General features: G+C 40.5%; 1 protein-coding gene across 2 annotated transcripts in view; it reads right to left on the reverse strand.

The window, feature by feature from the left end:
• The window catches only part of LOC311081721 (adhesion G-protein coupled receptor F1-like), a 42,952-nt gene that overhangs the window by 15,238 nt on the left and 10,684 nt on the right, over positions 1-17,030 (reverse strand). Inside the window, exons 2-5 of one of the 2 annotated variants that reach the window (XM_084112333.1) lie at positions 15,670-15,767; positions 15,489-15,547; positions 15,278-15,326; positions 12,175-12,234 (exon numbers count right to left, since the gene is read on the reverse strand). In XM_084112333.1, the coding sequence (XP_083968459.1) occupies positions 12,175-12,234; positions 15,278-15,326; positions 15,489-15,547; positions 15,670-15,691 (190 nt within the window). In that variant the 5' untranslated portion in view covers positions 15,692-15,767. Of the gene's footprint in view, positions 1-8,722; positions 12,108-12,174; positions 12,235-15,277; positions 15,327-15,488; positions 15,548-15,669; positions 15,768-17,030 lie in introns of those variants that run through there. The other variant, XM_084112334.1, reaches the window with a different exon arrangement.

Here is a 17,030-nt window from a genome sequence, read left to right on the forward strand (position 1 = left end):
AAAAGTGCTAAGTGACACGATGGACAGGGTGGCAGCACTAGAGCAATCCCACAAAGTCATGTCCAAAGAGCACAAGAAAATGCATGAAAAATGTATGGATTTGGAGAATCGTAGCCGGAGACAGAATCTAAGATTCGTTGGAGTCCGAGAGGGAGTGGAGGCGGGAAATCCGAATCGATTCATCAAGGACCTGCTGTTGGAGATATTCGGAGGCGATGACTTGGGAGATTCCAGTATGACAGTAGATCGCGCGCACAGGACTCTCGCACCAAAACCGAAGCAGGGAGAGAGGCCCTGAGCAATAATTGCTTGAATGAATCATTCAAGGTGCAGATGCTTGGCTCTGTTGTATTACAAATCTATTAAAATGTTTAATTTAGGTTTACATTGAATTTAGCATGTTATGGATAGGTATAAATTATTATTATCAGAGTTTTCTAGCAAAAGACTCCGGTCAGTCCTGTTTTACTGAAACTCTTAATGGCTCTTGGAGCATGTGTTTTAGCAAGAGAGTCCTGCCAGTCCTGTGCTTGGGTCTCAGCATTTGAATAGATATGATGAGTGGATTAGGATGGGCAGCACTCTCAGTCTAGAACAGGTTCCTAAACCTGTCTCATCACAAAGTTTTGGTTCCTGCCCCTAAATGTATATAAACTGTAAGAGAAAGTCCACTTAGTCAGACTTTGGTGACTGCAGCTACTGACAGCTTATGTTCTCAATAAAGAATTCTGCTGAAGAAACAACCAAGTCTCCTGGTCTTCGATTCTGAGTTTCCAACAGCTCCCAACTCTTGCGAAGAGATATATCTCAGTGAGTGCATCTTGCCTCATCAAGAGCTGAAAGTTCATGCTTCACTCCCAAATACAAGACAAAACCCACGTTTCCATTACAGATTTGCGCTAAAAACATTTGCGATATTTTCTAAATGTCAATAAAACGAAGAAATGATTGTGTTTTTATTAACCGATGTTATGCGACTGAAACATATTTTTTTCCTCTCATGATAAGTCATTCCAAAAATCATGGCAACGGATGTTGGTAAGTTTATTTATATCCCTGCCACCGCACTAGACATTATTTTTAATGGAAGAAGATGTAGGTGCAATATCACAGCATTAATGTCAAGGAAAGACCCTTATACTGGGAGCGGCACATATGAGGTGTTTCTGTGTGTTTCTCCCTCATATCTGCTTCGAGGTCTTGATTATGGCATTTCTTTGTGATTTTATAATCCAGTATTGCCATAATTCTTTTGTCTTGAGTTTAATAAAGAGTTGGAGTTTAATAAAGAACTCTGTCTCGTTTTCTGTCCAAACACACCGCGCCTACTACGCCAAGGTGACTGTAAATGCGCAAAACTGTCTCTATTGCAGTTTTGCTAAATATTCCTTTGGGCATATCAATATTTAACCCTCTGGAGTCTGAGGGGTTTTTGGGGTCCTTGAGATGTTCTGACATGCCCTGACATTTGTGCTTTTTTCAGTTGCTTATAAACATATTAATGGCAAAGGTGTAAATTCACTCTATTTAGCACAAACAGGGCTACCATAATATGTGAACAACTTGCATGTACATGTTTGTATTTTTGATAGAATAATGTTTATGCATGGTTTTTTAAAAAAACAAAAAACTAAAGTTTCTGAAATAAGGCCATAAAACACATTCTAAATATATGTAAATAAGACTTTTGACTAATGGATGTCGTTGCCTAGAATTTTTTCTTCAAAATTATGTGAAAATCATCCTGCCTAATCATTCACATAACACAATACATTGATTTAAATCTTGTAAAACACTTTTTGTTTGGAAAGGCCATATGCGGGTGGGCGTGATTCACACCTGAGGAGTCAATGGGGCCCGCATAATGAGGCTGCATACGTAATGAGCCTTTCATTCAGGTGTGTGACTGAGCCACAAGAATGCAAGGACAATATATAACTGGTTTGTTGTTTTTTCCACAAATTTTGCTTGCAAATTGTACAATATCCAAGGTAAACATTTCTAGTAATTGTGCAGTTAATTGTTCTCATACTGTATTTTCAGATTTGGAATATATTCTCTTCCCAAATGTGTCACTAATAAAGCATAATAAAATTATTTAAAGATAAGGCTTATAATGACCTTTTAAGATTTTGTTTACATCTATCCTTATATATATATATATATATATATATATATATATATATATATATATATATACAGTGCAATGCATAAGTGAATACACCCATGCTAAAGTTGACTTAAAAGAGGAATAAAAAATCATATTTTGGAAATTGAACTTAATGCCTTAATTAAAAAAATTAGGAAAAATCCAACCTTTAAGGACACCAATTTTCTTTGTGAATGAATAATGTATCGTAAATAAATAAATGTTCTTCCTTAAAATACATGGTGCATAAGTGAGTACACCCCTATGTTAAATTCCCATAGAGGCAGGCAGATTTTTATTTTTAAGTATTTTTTAAAAAAAAAATTTAGGATACTATGCATCCTGATAAAGTTCCCTTGGCCTTTGGAATTAAAATAGCCCCACATCATCACATAGCCTTCACCATACCTAGAGATTGGCATGGTTTTATTTCAGTTAGCCTAATAGCTAGTTTGATTTGCATTGAGAGATGATCTTATGGAAAGTACCCCATGCCAATCTCTAGGTATGATGAAGGCTATGTGATGATGTGGGGCTATTTTAATTCCAAAGGCCAAGGGAACTTTATCAGGATGCATAGTATCCTAAATTTTTTTTTTTTTAAATACTTAAAAATAAAAATCTGCCTGCCTTTATGGGAATTTAACATAGGGGTGTACTCACTTATGCACCATGTATTTTAAGGAAGAACATTTATTTATTTACGATACATTATTCATTCACAAAGAAAATTGGTGTCCTTAAAGGTTGGATTTTTCCTAATTTTTTAAATTAAGGCATTAAGTTCAATTTCCAAAATATGATTTTTTATTCCTCTTTTTAGTCAACTTTAGCATGGGTGTATTCACTTATGCATTGCACTGTATATATATGTATTTTTTTTTAAGGTTATACAATTACAACAACATTTAAAATTGTAACAATATTTCCAGTGTAATCTTTCTTTGTATTCGCGATTCATATTAAAACAGTATTTTTGCCAGCTGTAGTAGCTCCACAACAGCGCGCATCTTTGCGTTCATTCATTTCGATTAGAACAAAGCAAACAGAACTGACCTACTTCCTCAGCGGGATCCGTTTGCTCCTTGAAATGATACTTCCAGAACTTCTGAGGTAAATTTTTGCAGGATTATTATCAAGATAGTATTATTCCTCACAGCATCGTAAAGTACATAAGTCTGAAAGTGAACTCGCGGTGTGTGTTATCCAGCTGATGGGCGTTTTACAGGTTTGTTTGGATCGGCTCACATTTGAATAGCGCGCGCTCTCCGTGGGCGGAGCACATTAAAACTTAATTAGCTGAGATGAGAACGACTGACATCTCTCTCTTTGCATACATATTACATAAACTGTGAATATTTGTTTTTTATAAAAATTACTTCGTTTAAAAGAAGAGAATTCAAGCTTCATGCCTGTATGTCTGTATGCCTGTTTGACTGAGTATTCGCTGAGTTATGGGTCATTTTCGGACGTGTTTCAGAATGGACTACACTGACAGAGAGGAGGCAGAACTCGCTTCGTGTTTATTTTTCTTTATTTGGCAAAAAGCACAACACTTTGTTTTTATTGTGAGTATACACAAAAATAATACACATTTAACAGAATCGATTGATGTATGAAACTCCAATGGAAAATCAAAGTCAACCGAGTATTTTTGAGTTTCTTTTACACTGCTAAAAAAAAAAAGCGAGCTGGTATCGCCGGCGATACCGCCGACCTCAGGGGGTTAATTTCAGTTTGTGCAATTTGAAGGGTTAAGGAAACGCGGCTACAGATTATGCACATCATCGGGCACTGCAAAGTGCTGACACTGCCCTGTTCTCAGTCTAAATAGTTTTGAGCTTGCCAGACACACACTTCACACAGCACACAAAAAAAGCAGCTTAACAATGAAGCTTATGTTTAATGCAGGTGCCCTTTTATATGAACAGGCGCTGTATGTGACATAATAGGACTGCCACCTGCCAAACAGATTGGCATGATTTCACACGTGTTTCCACAGATGCGTCCCTATAGCGTCAACATTTAACCCTTTCACACGCAAGTTTAAAATATTCTAACTGACCCCCCAGAGTGAGTTTTTTCAAGGCGACCATTATTTTAAAGTATTTCCCCTTAATGTTTCCATGGTGACGCGTCACACTTGTCACGTGATACACCGCAGCCACAATAACACTGTCTGATAAATGTATCACTTTGATTTTGTTTTTCCCTTTTTATTCAAAATATTCACAAACATGCTTACCATGTGAAAAACTATCTGATATTCCGATTCTCAGATACGTGTAAGTGAGTGTATTTTGTCTTTTAAAAACCTTTATAAAGAATCTTGATCTTGATCTATAATGTGAGATGGGCGCCCCCATATTTGTTCGTTAGTCTGATTTACAGCACGAAAATTAATCAGTTTCTCCCAAAATACATGTAAGAAGTAAGTAGAGTAAACTTTATAGTTACTTACACTATGTGTATCTGATATGAGTAACACACGTCGGCAAATTATATTTGAATATATCGTTGTTGCTGCTTCCATAGATATTGGTGTATATTTTACAAACTCCAAATGTATTGTTTTACTAGTGCTTATGTGTATTGCTCTAGTGCAGTACAACATATGGAAAGTCACTGGGGTGGATCCAACCTAAGACGGGGTAAACTCAACCGGATAGTGACGGCAGAGCAGGCTCTGTCGAGGGAAGACATGGGTTCACCGCAGGGAGCTGTACCATGGAGGAATACACATGGGATCGCCGTAGGGATCGCAACATATGGACCCAGCCTAGCACAAGTGCATTCGAGTGGTAGGCCTAGCATCGGGCGCTCCGCCACGTCCAATGCAGAAGGGGTGTGCAGGAACTCAACAGGGTTCGGCTAAAGGGGAACTCACTGGAGCAAGAATTGTGCACGTATCCAGTCCATAGGAGGGGAATGGCGCAGCAAGCCGACACTCACAAGTGAAACTGGCTTCATGTGAAGGGAGCCCATGGGAAGCAGCGGTTTCGACACATAGGCTAGTTCTCTGGCGAACGTGATAGGTGGCGCCCAGCCCCCAACTATTTTTAACATCTGTTCAGTGAGGCACTCTGTTTCAACGCCTAGGAGGGAGTAATACTCTCACTTAGGAGGAACTCACCACCCAGGTGGGCACATGCATCTTTGGAAAACTTTCTCACCAAGATGAAGGAAACAACACTAGTGGGCCAACCTCTGCTTGGAAACTGCCTTCCCTTCTGCTGGTCTCCGTAACGGACAAGAGCTGGTCTGAGGTCCAGTCTTTGCATTCTGAGCAGGTATAACCGCAATGGAGCGGACAGACAGAGAAAAGCCAGGGCTGGGTCTGCCTCCTCCAGGGCAGCACTTGCAGGCTCACCACCTGGTCCCGTAGGAGAGGTATGAACCTTCGGCACATATCCAGGCCAGGGTCTCAGATTTCATGAGAGTTAGCCGGCCTGAATTCCAGGCACGATTCGTTGACCGAAAATGTGTGGAAGTCCCTACCCTCTAGATAGAAACCAAGCAAGCAGGAGAACTGTTTCTCAAAAACAGGATTTTTGGGTTGGGCCAATAAGGGGCAACTAGCAAGACCTGCTCCACCTCCTCCCTGACTTAAGCACAGTGTGTGCAAGAAGGCTCACTGGGGAACGCATTTCTGCGGGGGCCCCCGGGGCCAGCTGTGGCCAGAGTTTTTTCAGTGACAAGGGATGTCCACTCAGACAGGAGAAAAAAAAAGCAACTGGCGGAGGGACGAGTCCAGAGAGGCAACAGATGTAACTGTGTGGTCCCGAAGTGGTCCCTGACAGCTGGACTCTCCCTGGGTCATAGGCTTTCGTGAGGCTCGTCAGCGGCACGATTGAGCAGGCCAGAAATAATATGTGGAAGAAGCGACCGCAGAAGCTTCTGACTCCCAAGGAGGAGGTAGCGGGCGAGTTGTGACATGTGAAGGAAGCATAGCACAGCGGTCGCAATGTTGTCTTTTCAGACCAGTACAAATTCGCTGAGTAGCGGTGTCTCAAAGTGAAATGAACTGCAAGCAACTCGAGGAAATGGATGCCAATGCAGTCAGAGGGCCGTCCAGACCTCCGTTACTGCATGCCTTTTGTACGTGGCCCCTCAGCCGGTATTGAACACTCGTCCTAGGGACCGTTAGCCCAGAGAACAAAAGGTCTGTTACAGACTGAGGGTTTGGCGGCAGGCCTGGGTGCTTTCACACGGAGCGTGCCACTCTGCCACGGCCACCTCGGGACTCGGCCATGAAGTCAGTACTGAAGCAGTCTTCATATGGAGGAAGTCGAACGGCTGCGTCTACCATATGCCCCAGGAGCCTCTGAAGAGTTTCAGTGGGACCCTTTCTCACTTCTTGTATACAGCACTAACCATCCACACACTCTTTTTCAGAGATGCGGTGAACCGAATCCATCCCCAATCTAGAAAAGAGATCCTCAGTCCGTGGACGAGTTTACTCTTTCCCAATTGACCTGAGAACCCAACTGGCTATGACCACTTGAAGGGTAGGACTTTGTACTGATACTTCACACCTTTTGAACGCACAAACACAGGATGCCATGTGGTGTGGAAGGATAGATATTAGGGATCGACCGATATGGATTTTTTAGTGCCGATGCCGATACCGATTTTTTTTCATCAGCCTTAGCCGATGACCGATACGGGTTGCCGATTTTCTTGGGCCGATATTTGGAGCCGATACTGCTTTTGCTCACTCAGTTTACATCATAAAAATGACATGTATATAATATATAATGATAACAACTGTTACAAGTCTCAATTAAGAAAGGAACATTTATTGAACTTAAAAAAAAACAATATTTGACAAATATTAAAAAAAAGTTCAGTGCTGAAAATACTGAAAATAAATATTTAAGCATAATAAAATAATTTGACAGGAACATGTTATTCTGTGTAGTTGTCTGATCTATGTAATCGTGATCTCCATTTTAAACAAAACAAAAACGATTTTAAACCAAATAGATTCTAAGTTTATTATGAATTAGGGATCGCGTCTAAAACGTGTGGAAAGCACGGCCGCGCCGCTTCTACAAGCGCTTGCGTCTGTTGTTGCTATGCAAACATGAACTGCTCTCTCCATGATGACGAGGAAGTAAGGATTAATTTATTTCCTGCCCTTTACGACTACATATATTTATGGAGATGAGAAATAAAAACCCGCCCTGTCCAGCTATGATCCGCCGTTCGACCGAGCTTTCGATGTTGTCATGGAAAGGACAGTTGTTTTTTGTCACATGACCTGCGTGCGCTTGCGGCATTCAAGTTTAGATGTTTTCATCTCACCACGGCATAGCAGCGCCTGGACAAACCGTTTTGTCTATGGGACAAACCGTTTATATACTGTCTATGGAACAAACGAGCGCGCTGCATCGCGTGCGTGTCACAACCGCGTCACTTCTTTTATGAGCACGCGTCCAAACGTCAGCCAGGTAGTCGCTGAATAAAACTCCCACAAATATAACGGAATCACCGAACAACGTCGGCATTATTTAATCCTATGACCAGTGTTTGTAACAGCTGCCTTATGCATATGGATAGCCTCAAACGTAGCTATTTGCAGCTCCCTAAATACAATGACAAGCAGTTTTATAGATGAGGCATTCGCGTTTTCCATTTGGACCCACAAACTTGCTTAGCTATAGTTGCACGCACATATAGAGCAACGTGTTTCCACTTTCAAAGTGTATTTCAGCTAAGTCAAACAGTTAAAAAGATGTTTTGAAATTTTAAAACTAACCGTTGTCTTGCAGAGGCTTCCAGCACTCTGCTAGTGTGGGAGGGGCAGTGCATGGGCTGCACGTGAACTGCAGCGTCTCCAGCAACACAGAGCTGCCTGCGGACGCCTGTCTGTAATTAATGCCGGGAAAAAAACTATCGGCGAACGCAGCAGCCGCGTATCGGCCGATGCCGATACACGTCAAACCCGCAAATATCGGCCCGATTTATCGGCCGACCGATATATCGGTCGATCACTAATAGATATCTGAAGTACATGTCTTTCAGGTTGAACGCTGCAGACCAATCTTGGGGACGGAGCATTTGGAAATGCATCTCTGTGTAACAAATTGAATGGAGGCTTTCGTAAAAGGGCCCGTCTGAATTAACACAGGACCAAGATGGTACAGTGGGTACTCTAGGGTACAATGAAGTACGGGCTTATAGAAACCGGTCTTCATATCAGCTGGAGGGAGCGGCTGCATCGTGTCCTCGCCAGTAGACTGCGATGTGCGCACACAAGACAGGAGCACTGCCCAACACTTTGTTGTGATAAATATCACTAATTTTAGGAGCATATATGCTAAACACCTAGGTGTGATGAATATCACTGAGCTTGGGCAGAAGTCGAGCGAAAGGGAATCGCAAGGCAAGTCTGATGGTATAGTTTGGGGCCATCTGAACCGGCTAGGAAGCATTTTTGGCTTCCACGAACCGGGCCAGGGGACCACAGATATACCAGAGTTGGGGCAGCGAGGTGGAGGACAGGGATTCGTCTCGGAAGGCCCGAAGGCAGCCCGAAGCAGGATCTGAGGTGTGGTGCAGAACACTTACCTGTCTCCACGAGAGAGCCACCTGGCTTGGCAGCACCTGGAGAGGGATGGGTGTCCCTGCTGTGGCCAGCTCCATGCTGAGGCCTGGCTGGAGAACGTCCTCGGCGACGAGCAGACGGAAGAACTGCCACCGGCGATGAGGTGGAGGCAGCAGCGGGTCGCCGGGGCAGGATGTGCTGGATGGCCTCCGTCTGCGCTTAACCCTCTGAGGTCGGATTGCCGGATTTTCTTCACATTGTAGCACTATAAACTTAAATTACTCCGTCATTTATGGTCATACAGAATAAAGAAATATAAAAAAATAATCTGTGATATTTTTACTTTTGTATGTGTCCACTTACAATCAAATCAAAACATTGTGCTTTTGTAAAATAAAGAAAATAAACAGGGTGTGCGTTCTGCCTCTCCGTCGCGGTGAACTTTTTTTTCTTGAGCACGTCTATAAACTGAAACAAAACTCAGCGAATACTTGTCACACATTTATGAGCCATATACCTTTATAAACATTTAAGTGTGTACTTTTAAATGATCGGATTCGAACTGAAAACAAATATTCTCTGTTTAAGTAATTTGTATAAAACCAACAAGATGTCCAGCTTCTCAAACGCTTCCTAATTATTTTTAATTTGAACACGCCCACTCGCACAAAAGATATTCACATGCAAATCTCCACATGGAATGCGAACGCGATCGTTACCTCAAAAACAAAACACCAAAACACTTCACAAGTCTCTGCTTTTCGTCGAGTTTGAAAGACGCGCCGTGAGCTTACATTGTAATTACCTCAGAAGAAGAAGAACGCGATTTGAAGACAAGAAAGATGTAAGGTAAGAAATTCTTACATATTAGTTTGTTATTGTTGCATAAATTTCACATTGCAGTTGAACTGTTGCTAGATATATGGGGAATATTATAATATTTAGACCCGTGTTTACTGTTCCTGTGTTTGTGGATATCTGCTCAAACGTAGATATGTATATGGTAACCATAATGTTTTATATTTGAGCGCGATCGCGTTTGAATGTATCATATTTTGGATCGCGATCGCGTTTGAAAAGCACCAAACGGCTTCATGTTTTTACTATTATCTCATTTCATATCATCATAACGAATGGAAACATTTGAAGTAACATGATAATCAATATATTTTTCTCTAGCTTAGTTGTTACTGAAATATTTTGGAAGATTTATAGGCTGCTATGGTTATTGTTATTATTATTTTATGCAGCACTGCGCATAGCCTATGCCTACAAGGCACAACAAACCTGGTGTTCATTATATTATATATTGTTGGAAACATTTATGTGTGTGTGTATGTGTGTGTATTCTGTGAATTTTAAAAAGCAATTTTAACCAGAAAAATCTCAAATTTATTCCCAAAACCGTGCAGGCCTATAGTTTATCTTGATATCAGTATCTTCACTTTTTTTTTTTTTTTTCAGGGCCCAGATGCCACTCCTGCTGACTTCAACATTCACATGAGTCTCTGTACATGAACATGGTAAAGTGAAAATCAAACACCTTGGAAATGAAAGGTATGTACAATGTTTTTAGGAATGGCACAAAGGTCTCTGTCTTTGGATCAGTGTGTTCAATAAGTGCTTTTTTGTCATTTGTTTTGTATCTTTGGATTATGTTGTGTTGTAAATAAATCCAAAAAATCTAAAAGCCATTCTTTTTTAAATCTCCTCATTCTTTGTGCAAGGTTGCTCAGAATGATAGGGCCTGATAGCTCCTAATAGGGCCGTTAGGGGAGGGTCTTTGTCTTTCTCAGGTGTGAAAAGCTTACATATTAATGAGCTCCCGCATAAAGCTTTTTCACACAAAACACGTCGTAACATTTTTAAATCAATATATTGTCTTATCTGAATGAGCAGTCAGGGTGATTTTCACATAGTTTTAGAGCAAATATTCTAGGCTACGTCATACAATTTTCAAAAGTCTTGTGAAGAAATAATCAGTATGGGTTTCATGACCTTATTTCAGTGAGAATTTTTTTTTTGTATTTTCACAAACCACGCATAGATGTCATTATCTCAAAACAACAAACTTTTACACACATGCTGCTGATATATTATTGTAGTAGAGTTTGTGCTAAATACAGTGTAATTAGACTTTAGCCATGAAAATGTCACAAGTAACAGAAATAAGCACAAATGTCAGAGCATGTCAGAACACCTCCAAGGCCCAGAAAACACCTCAGACCCCAGAGGGTTAAGCAGAGAACTGTTTGGCGCAGTTATCCACCGCGTCGCAGACCAGCCCAACCTGGGAAATTGGGGAGACCAGGAACCGAACCTTACCCGCATCCGCCATATCAACCAGGCTGAGCCGACGATGGCCCTCCTGAAACACTAAGGTGGACATCGTCAGACCAATCGCGCATGCCCTGACACTCGTGCCCTGGAGGGCGAGGTTGGATGCAGTGCGGTGCTCACCCATGAGGACACGGTCTGGGCTAACCTCATGCATGTCCATGAGTGTCTTGGCCTGATAGACCTGTAGCAGCGCCATGGCACACAAAGGTCAGAACGGACGAGAACTCACAGGCCTTAGGGGAGAGACGAGGATCCCCTGTCCAAAAGGCAGTGGCCGCCGGACACCGGTGCACCTGTGTCGCGACTGACCACTCCACTGGAGGGATAGCCTCACAACCCTTTGCCGGTCCTCCGTCAAGGGTAGTGAGGGGGAAAAGCTATTCAGGCAGTTTCTGGCAGAGAAAGGTGCCGTCCACAACCTGGTAAGCTCTCCATGCACTTCGGGAAAGAAAGGCACTGGGGCGGCGAGCTGAGAACCAGGGCGGCCCGCCCCGAGATACCAATCTAAGACCGAGATACCAACCGAGACTGTGCGGGACACGATGGAAGATTCCACTCGAGCCGGGCAGCCTCGGCGGCCCGTTTCAGCATAGCTGACAATTCTGGATCCAGAGGCCAGCTCACCCAACAATGTTGCTATCAACATCCTATCCTCTGGGGGAACCCCCATTGAAATGGCTGATCGGCCTATTACAGAGGGACCAGCACGTTCAACATGAAATTCCATCAGCACTGGGAGAATCTTCCAGAAGAAAACCGACACACTCACTCGTTATAAACAACAGCACTCTTCAGAGACATCAAAAGATCGTCTCAGAAGCGAAAGCAACTAGTGCGTGCATCCACTTCCGTATTTATACCCACGCAAATTGATGCAAATCACGCATGCCAATTCCATTGTTTAGTTTTAATAGTACTCGAAGATGACAGGCTCACTAAGCATGATCCCAATCAGTCAACACGTCGAACGTGAGCGACTGAAAGGGAACCAAGATCGCATGATACTAATATTTAAAAAACATATTAAAAAGTACATTTTATACTCAAGAATATATATATTAACTATTACACAATAATTTATATCTGAAAATATTGATATCTAACCTATATAATAAAAATAAAAATAAAAACTCACCTTTGTAAAAATAAAAGTAATCACTTGGCCCATTCAGCAGCGCAAGAGATTCATGAACACCTGAATTAAATTAACTGATAAAGTTAAATGTCACAACTGATAAAAAATAATTTAAAAAAGTTCATTTGTATATTGTTTATAATATGATTTGACTATATTACATTTTGTCCTAGATAAAAGTAAACATCCTACAGCTAAAGGGCTTTGTCCAATATGTACAAACCCCTAAATGTATTTTGACATTCAAAGGGGCTATATGCAGAATTCAGAAACCCTTATTAACAACACTGGTGGCTGTAAGTGAACTGCAGCTAGCAACTTATTGCTCGTGCTCACACTTGTGCACAAAAGACTGAAGATGATTCAATTCCCCGATATACTCATGGCAAGATTCTTGTTTGGTCTTCATTTAGAATTAAAAAGATGTTGGAAATACCTATGTGAAAACCCCAGTGTTAAATTACTTCTCATATCAGAATTTGAGGGTATGTTTTGACTGATTAAACCTGAAGAGAATTAACACACCATTGCGACAGTATTATGGTAACTGTGTTCAAGCCATCTGTCACGTTTTGGGTGTTTGTTTGTCATTGTCATGTTTCTGTGTCTTGTCATGTGATTCCCTGTTTGTCATGTGATCCTGCCATGTGTCTTGTCATTGGTTTTGGTTAATCGTCTGATCATTGTTCACAGGTATTCCTTGTCTTGTAATTAGTCTGTGTATTTAAGCCCTCATGTTTGCCCTGTGTCTTTGTCTAGTATTGAATGTTACCTGTCTGTGTTCTTGTTTTGAGTTGAGTTTCATGCCTTTGTTTTATGTTTGATCACGTTTTTGTTAAAGCTGCAGTTGGCAAGTCTGGCAGATTGAGTCGACGTAGCCAAAATTTTGAATGTTTAAAACTCTCATGCCCCTCCCCCACTACCAGCGAGCACCCTCCCATCGAGTTTGTGCTCGTCAGTGGGTGCGTGTGCACCATGTTTTCTGTGAACGCGTCCGTCTCTTCAGCATCGATCAACACCATGGACTCGGAGGTAGGCTGCCCTGGCTAATCTACCCATAGATAGCAATAACCGAGGAATTGGAAGCTTGTTAGTAGATTTTCACTCCGCCATCACGCGTCGTACAATCCAACACACCTGCGAACTTCAGGCGTGTGCATGTGATATTAACGCGAGGGGGGAGTGCGAGGGGGGAGTGGAATCTGTGGCGTGTGCACGACCTGTGATTGACAGTCAGATCTCACACCCCCCTGCGCTGATTGGGCCCGATGATCCGGGAGCGGTGGATTTTTGCAAATCAAATAACACGCTCCAGGTGGAGTTAGAAGCTCGGGTTTTTTCTAAAACCACTTTATTTATGTTGTTCTGTCGGATTATAGTGTCGATTTCACTGAATATGATCAAAAAAATGTTGCCGATGGCAGCTTTAATAAATTGCATTTGGGTTCTCACTTCAACTTGCCTTCAGCAGACCGTTCATTACACCATCTCTGGTATTTTTATAAGGATAATCGACACAGCCTTTATCACTGTATATAATACTACATAATAATATGATTTCTCTTTAATTTCTATTTGGATGATAGCATTTCTTTCATTTCTATAGATATCGCAATATATTGTTATAGTGAATTCTTTAGGCCACGTTAACCATTTAGTAAATAATTTTTTTAATGATAGCCGTGGTCAGGGAACTTCTCTAGGGCCAAAAAAACGTCGGACCCTAGAGGGTTAAGAAAGCATCTGAACAGAGTGACGTGGACACCAGCTTTGCAACTCATGTCTACAGATCAAGTAATTAAAATTACACTGTTATGAAAGTTTAATTATAAACTATGTGAGACTAGACTATACTAAAACTAGCTATATGAGGCTGTAGTTTTTTCTTTACATGACATGTTGACATTACAGAATGGCTCTTTCGGCATTATTCTGAACATTTTATAAACTTTCATTTAATTTGTCATTGAATGGAAGAGGGGTTCTCGGTAGCGTGCGTAACCCTCACATACTTTTGATTTTCCTGGCAAAAATGCCCCGAGCACCTCACAAAAAAAACAAGTAATAAAAACTCAGTGAGTGTTTTAGCGCAATTTTCTGAAGTCATGGGATCACAACACTAATGCCGCCTTCACACTGGCAGTTGAAATCAGCTCCGATATGGCAGCGAAACGACCAGAAGTCATTAATTTCCTATGGAGATTCGCAGACCGCATGCGAATGGGTCCGAACCAGGTGCGAACGAGTGCGGTGCGAAAAAAATCGTTTGAACTCTTGCGAAAGGCTACGGACGGTTTCTATCCGAAAATTAGCATTGCTATGGTTAGCATTGCTATGGTACTGATAAACAAACCTGGATTCTTAACTTTTAATAAAATAAGTAATGATTTTATAACGATTAGTTGTCATGTCATTTTTTATTTTCATGGTGTTTTAACGTTATTAGGGCAGTTAATACAATTAAATAATTCAATATTTAAATATACTCGCTTCCGAGGCTTCCGACCACTGATCTATATAGAATGACATTATATATATATATATATATATATATATATATATATATATATATATATATATATATATATAATGTCATTCTATATAGATCAGTGCTTCCGACGCTTTTCACCGTTGTGTACGACGTCCGCTGGGGGCGTATTGCGTATTAACGGAGCTGATTTCAACTGCCAGTGTGAAGGCGGCGTAAGAGATAGTAAATCTTTTCCTGGATTTTTTTTGTGCGTTCCCGAGATTAGACCTTCCTTAACATAATGCCGAAAACCCGAAGTCTCTAGGTGGTCTGGTTGAGGAGTAGATAGAAGTACAAGTTTGGTGCGCACAGACAGAACAGAAATCATGAGTTAACAATCGCAATTTTGTCCGGTGGAAAATTGCGCTAAAAAACAGTCTAGAGGCTTTCATTGGCAACTTAAGTCAGGAAAGGTCTCATAAAAAAAAATAAAAAAAATAAAAAATTGTTAAAACTTGTTCACACCGATTAATACATGAAAATTCTTACATAGAGCCCCTTTAAGCCATACTTAAAAATGTATGCTTGTCATTGTGTTAAATTATAGAATATTAGCACAACAGCAAATCAGACCTGTGATTTTTTGTCTTGAATGATCCAGTGGGCCATCTTTGTAGCTAAACTGGAATAAAATAATGTACACACGTTTTATTGCATGTCTTATGGTCATGTTATTTAATTATCCCGAACAAAATTATTCATGGTTTGTACTATAAATGTGTCTTACAATGGCATGTGAAAGTCATATTTCTAAATGTGCCTTTTCAAACCATTTTCATCTTACGTGAGCAAGCAGAATAGGTATGGGGAATCCTAGCAGGTATTTCAATACTGTCCATGCATCTGAGAAATAAGATTAAAAATTTCATTAAGGATTTATATTTCATTGTCAAACAAATTAAATATTTACTAGAATTTGACCTGATAAAAAAGAAGAAATAAACCTATGGAACTCTTTACAGTACCTTTACACGCCATGTTTTGCATTCATGTACGAAGTCAACATCACTCCAAGAGAAAATATGTGGCTTATCCAGACACCTCCTTTATGCAGCAGAAAATACTATCATAAATGATAAAACAGAATACAATTGCTTTTGATATTCATGTGGGCAAAGGGCAAGTCCTTTTTTGTAGTTGTGGTCATTTAAAGTACACAATCTTTTATTTCATAAATTAGTTACGTGCACGCACACAGAAACAGAAGCACAGAAACTTATCAATTTGCCCTATGACTTTTAGTAATAAAATCGTTTCATTACTGAATTGTTAAATTATATTTCTCAGAAAGTACAGCTTTGTTGTTATTAGAGAGAGAGAGAGAGAGAGAGAGACTGAACAGACGCATGTAAGAATCTCTCTCTCTCTCTCTCTCTCTCTCTCTCTCTCTCTCTCTCTCTCTCTCTCTCTCTCTCTCTATAATTAATTCAAATAAATGCTATATTTAATTCAAATAAGTCTTATGTACTACTTTATCTCTGTATCTGATTTGCGTTGGGCAGTTCTTTGCCTCCCCGTTGTGCTTTAAAATAGTTTATACCATGGTCTGGGTGAATACTCGATTCTGATTGGCTGCAGGTTGTCCATTAAAAAGTGATAGAGGACACCTAGTAAATAAACTGTCAGGAGTAACCATGGAAACCAAGTTATTGTTTGTAAAAACTTTAGATTTCGACTGTAAAACTAATTAAAATATAAACTAAAGTTTTAAAAATGTGTTATTTGGCAAGTGACCATGGTATAAGCGGGTTAATGCCCTTCGAGGTGTCCATTGTCAGGTATAATGGACTACGGCGGAGGCAACCATCCTCCGCTGCGCGTCGGACAGTTCACGCCTCGCCGTCGTCCATTAATACCTGACAATGGACACCTCAAAGGGCATTAACCCTTACTTAATGCAGAGCTAGCCGGGGATTATCACTTACAAAAAAAATACATTTTGGAACAGTAAATTTCAGCCAAACATTTAAAGTATGTAAAATACCAAATAACACCAAAGCTCTTGACGAGCTCAATTTTGCATTACTATTACCTTTAAATAGTCTTTCTACAAATGTGCTTCAAAAAGCTGTTCAGAGAAGAGACTCATTTCTAATTCTTACCTTAATCCCTGCAGACAAAACTGGTAATTTTGCCAAGCAAAATTTATTTCCTTATCAAATTATCCACCCAAAAAGAAATAAAAAAATAACACAGCTGCATCTGTAGATCACCTGCTTTAACTTGTTTGAATTCAACACATCCCGTCCTGTTTGACATTTCTCAGGCAACTCATCACACTCTCACCTAAAAACAGTAATGTTCCGAATTTCACTTGAATCCAAAC

This window comes from Abramis brama, assembly GCF_963993115.1.
Source record: "Abramis brama genome assembly, chromosome: 4".
Taxonomy (NCBI): Eukaryota; Metazoa; Chordata; class Actinopteri; order Cypriniformes; family Leuciscidae; genus Abramis; species Abramis brama.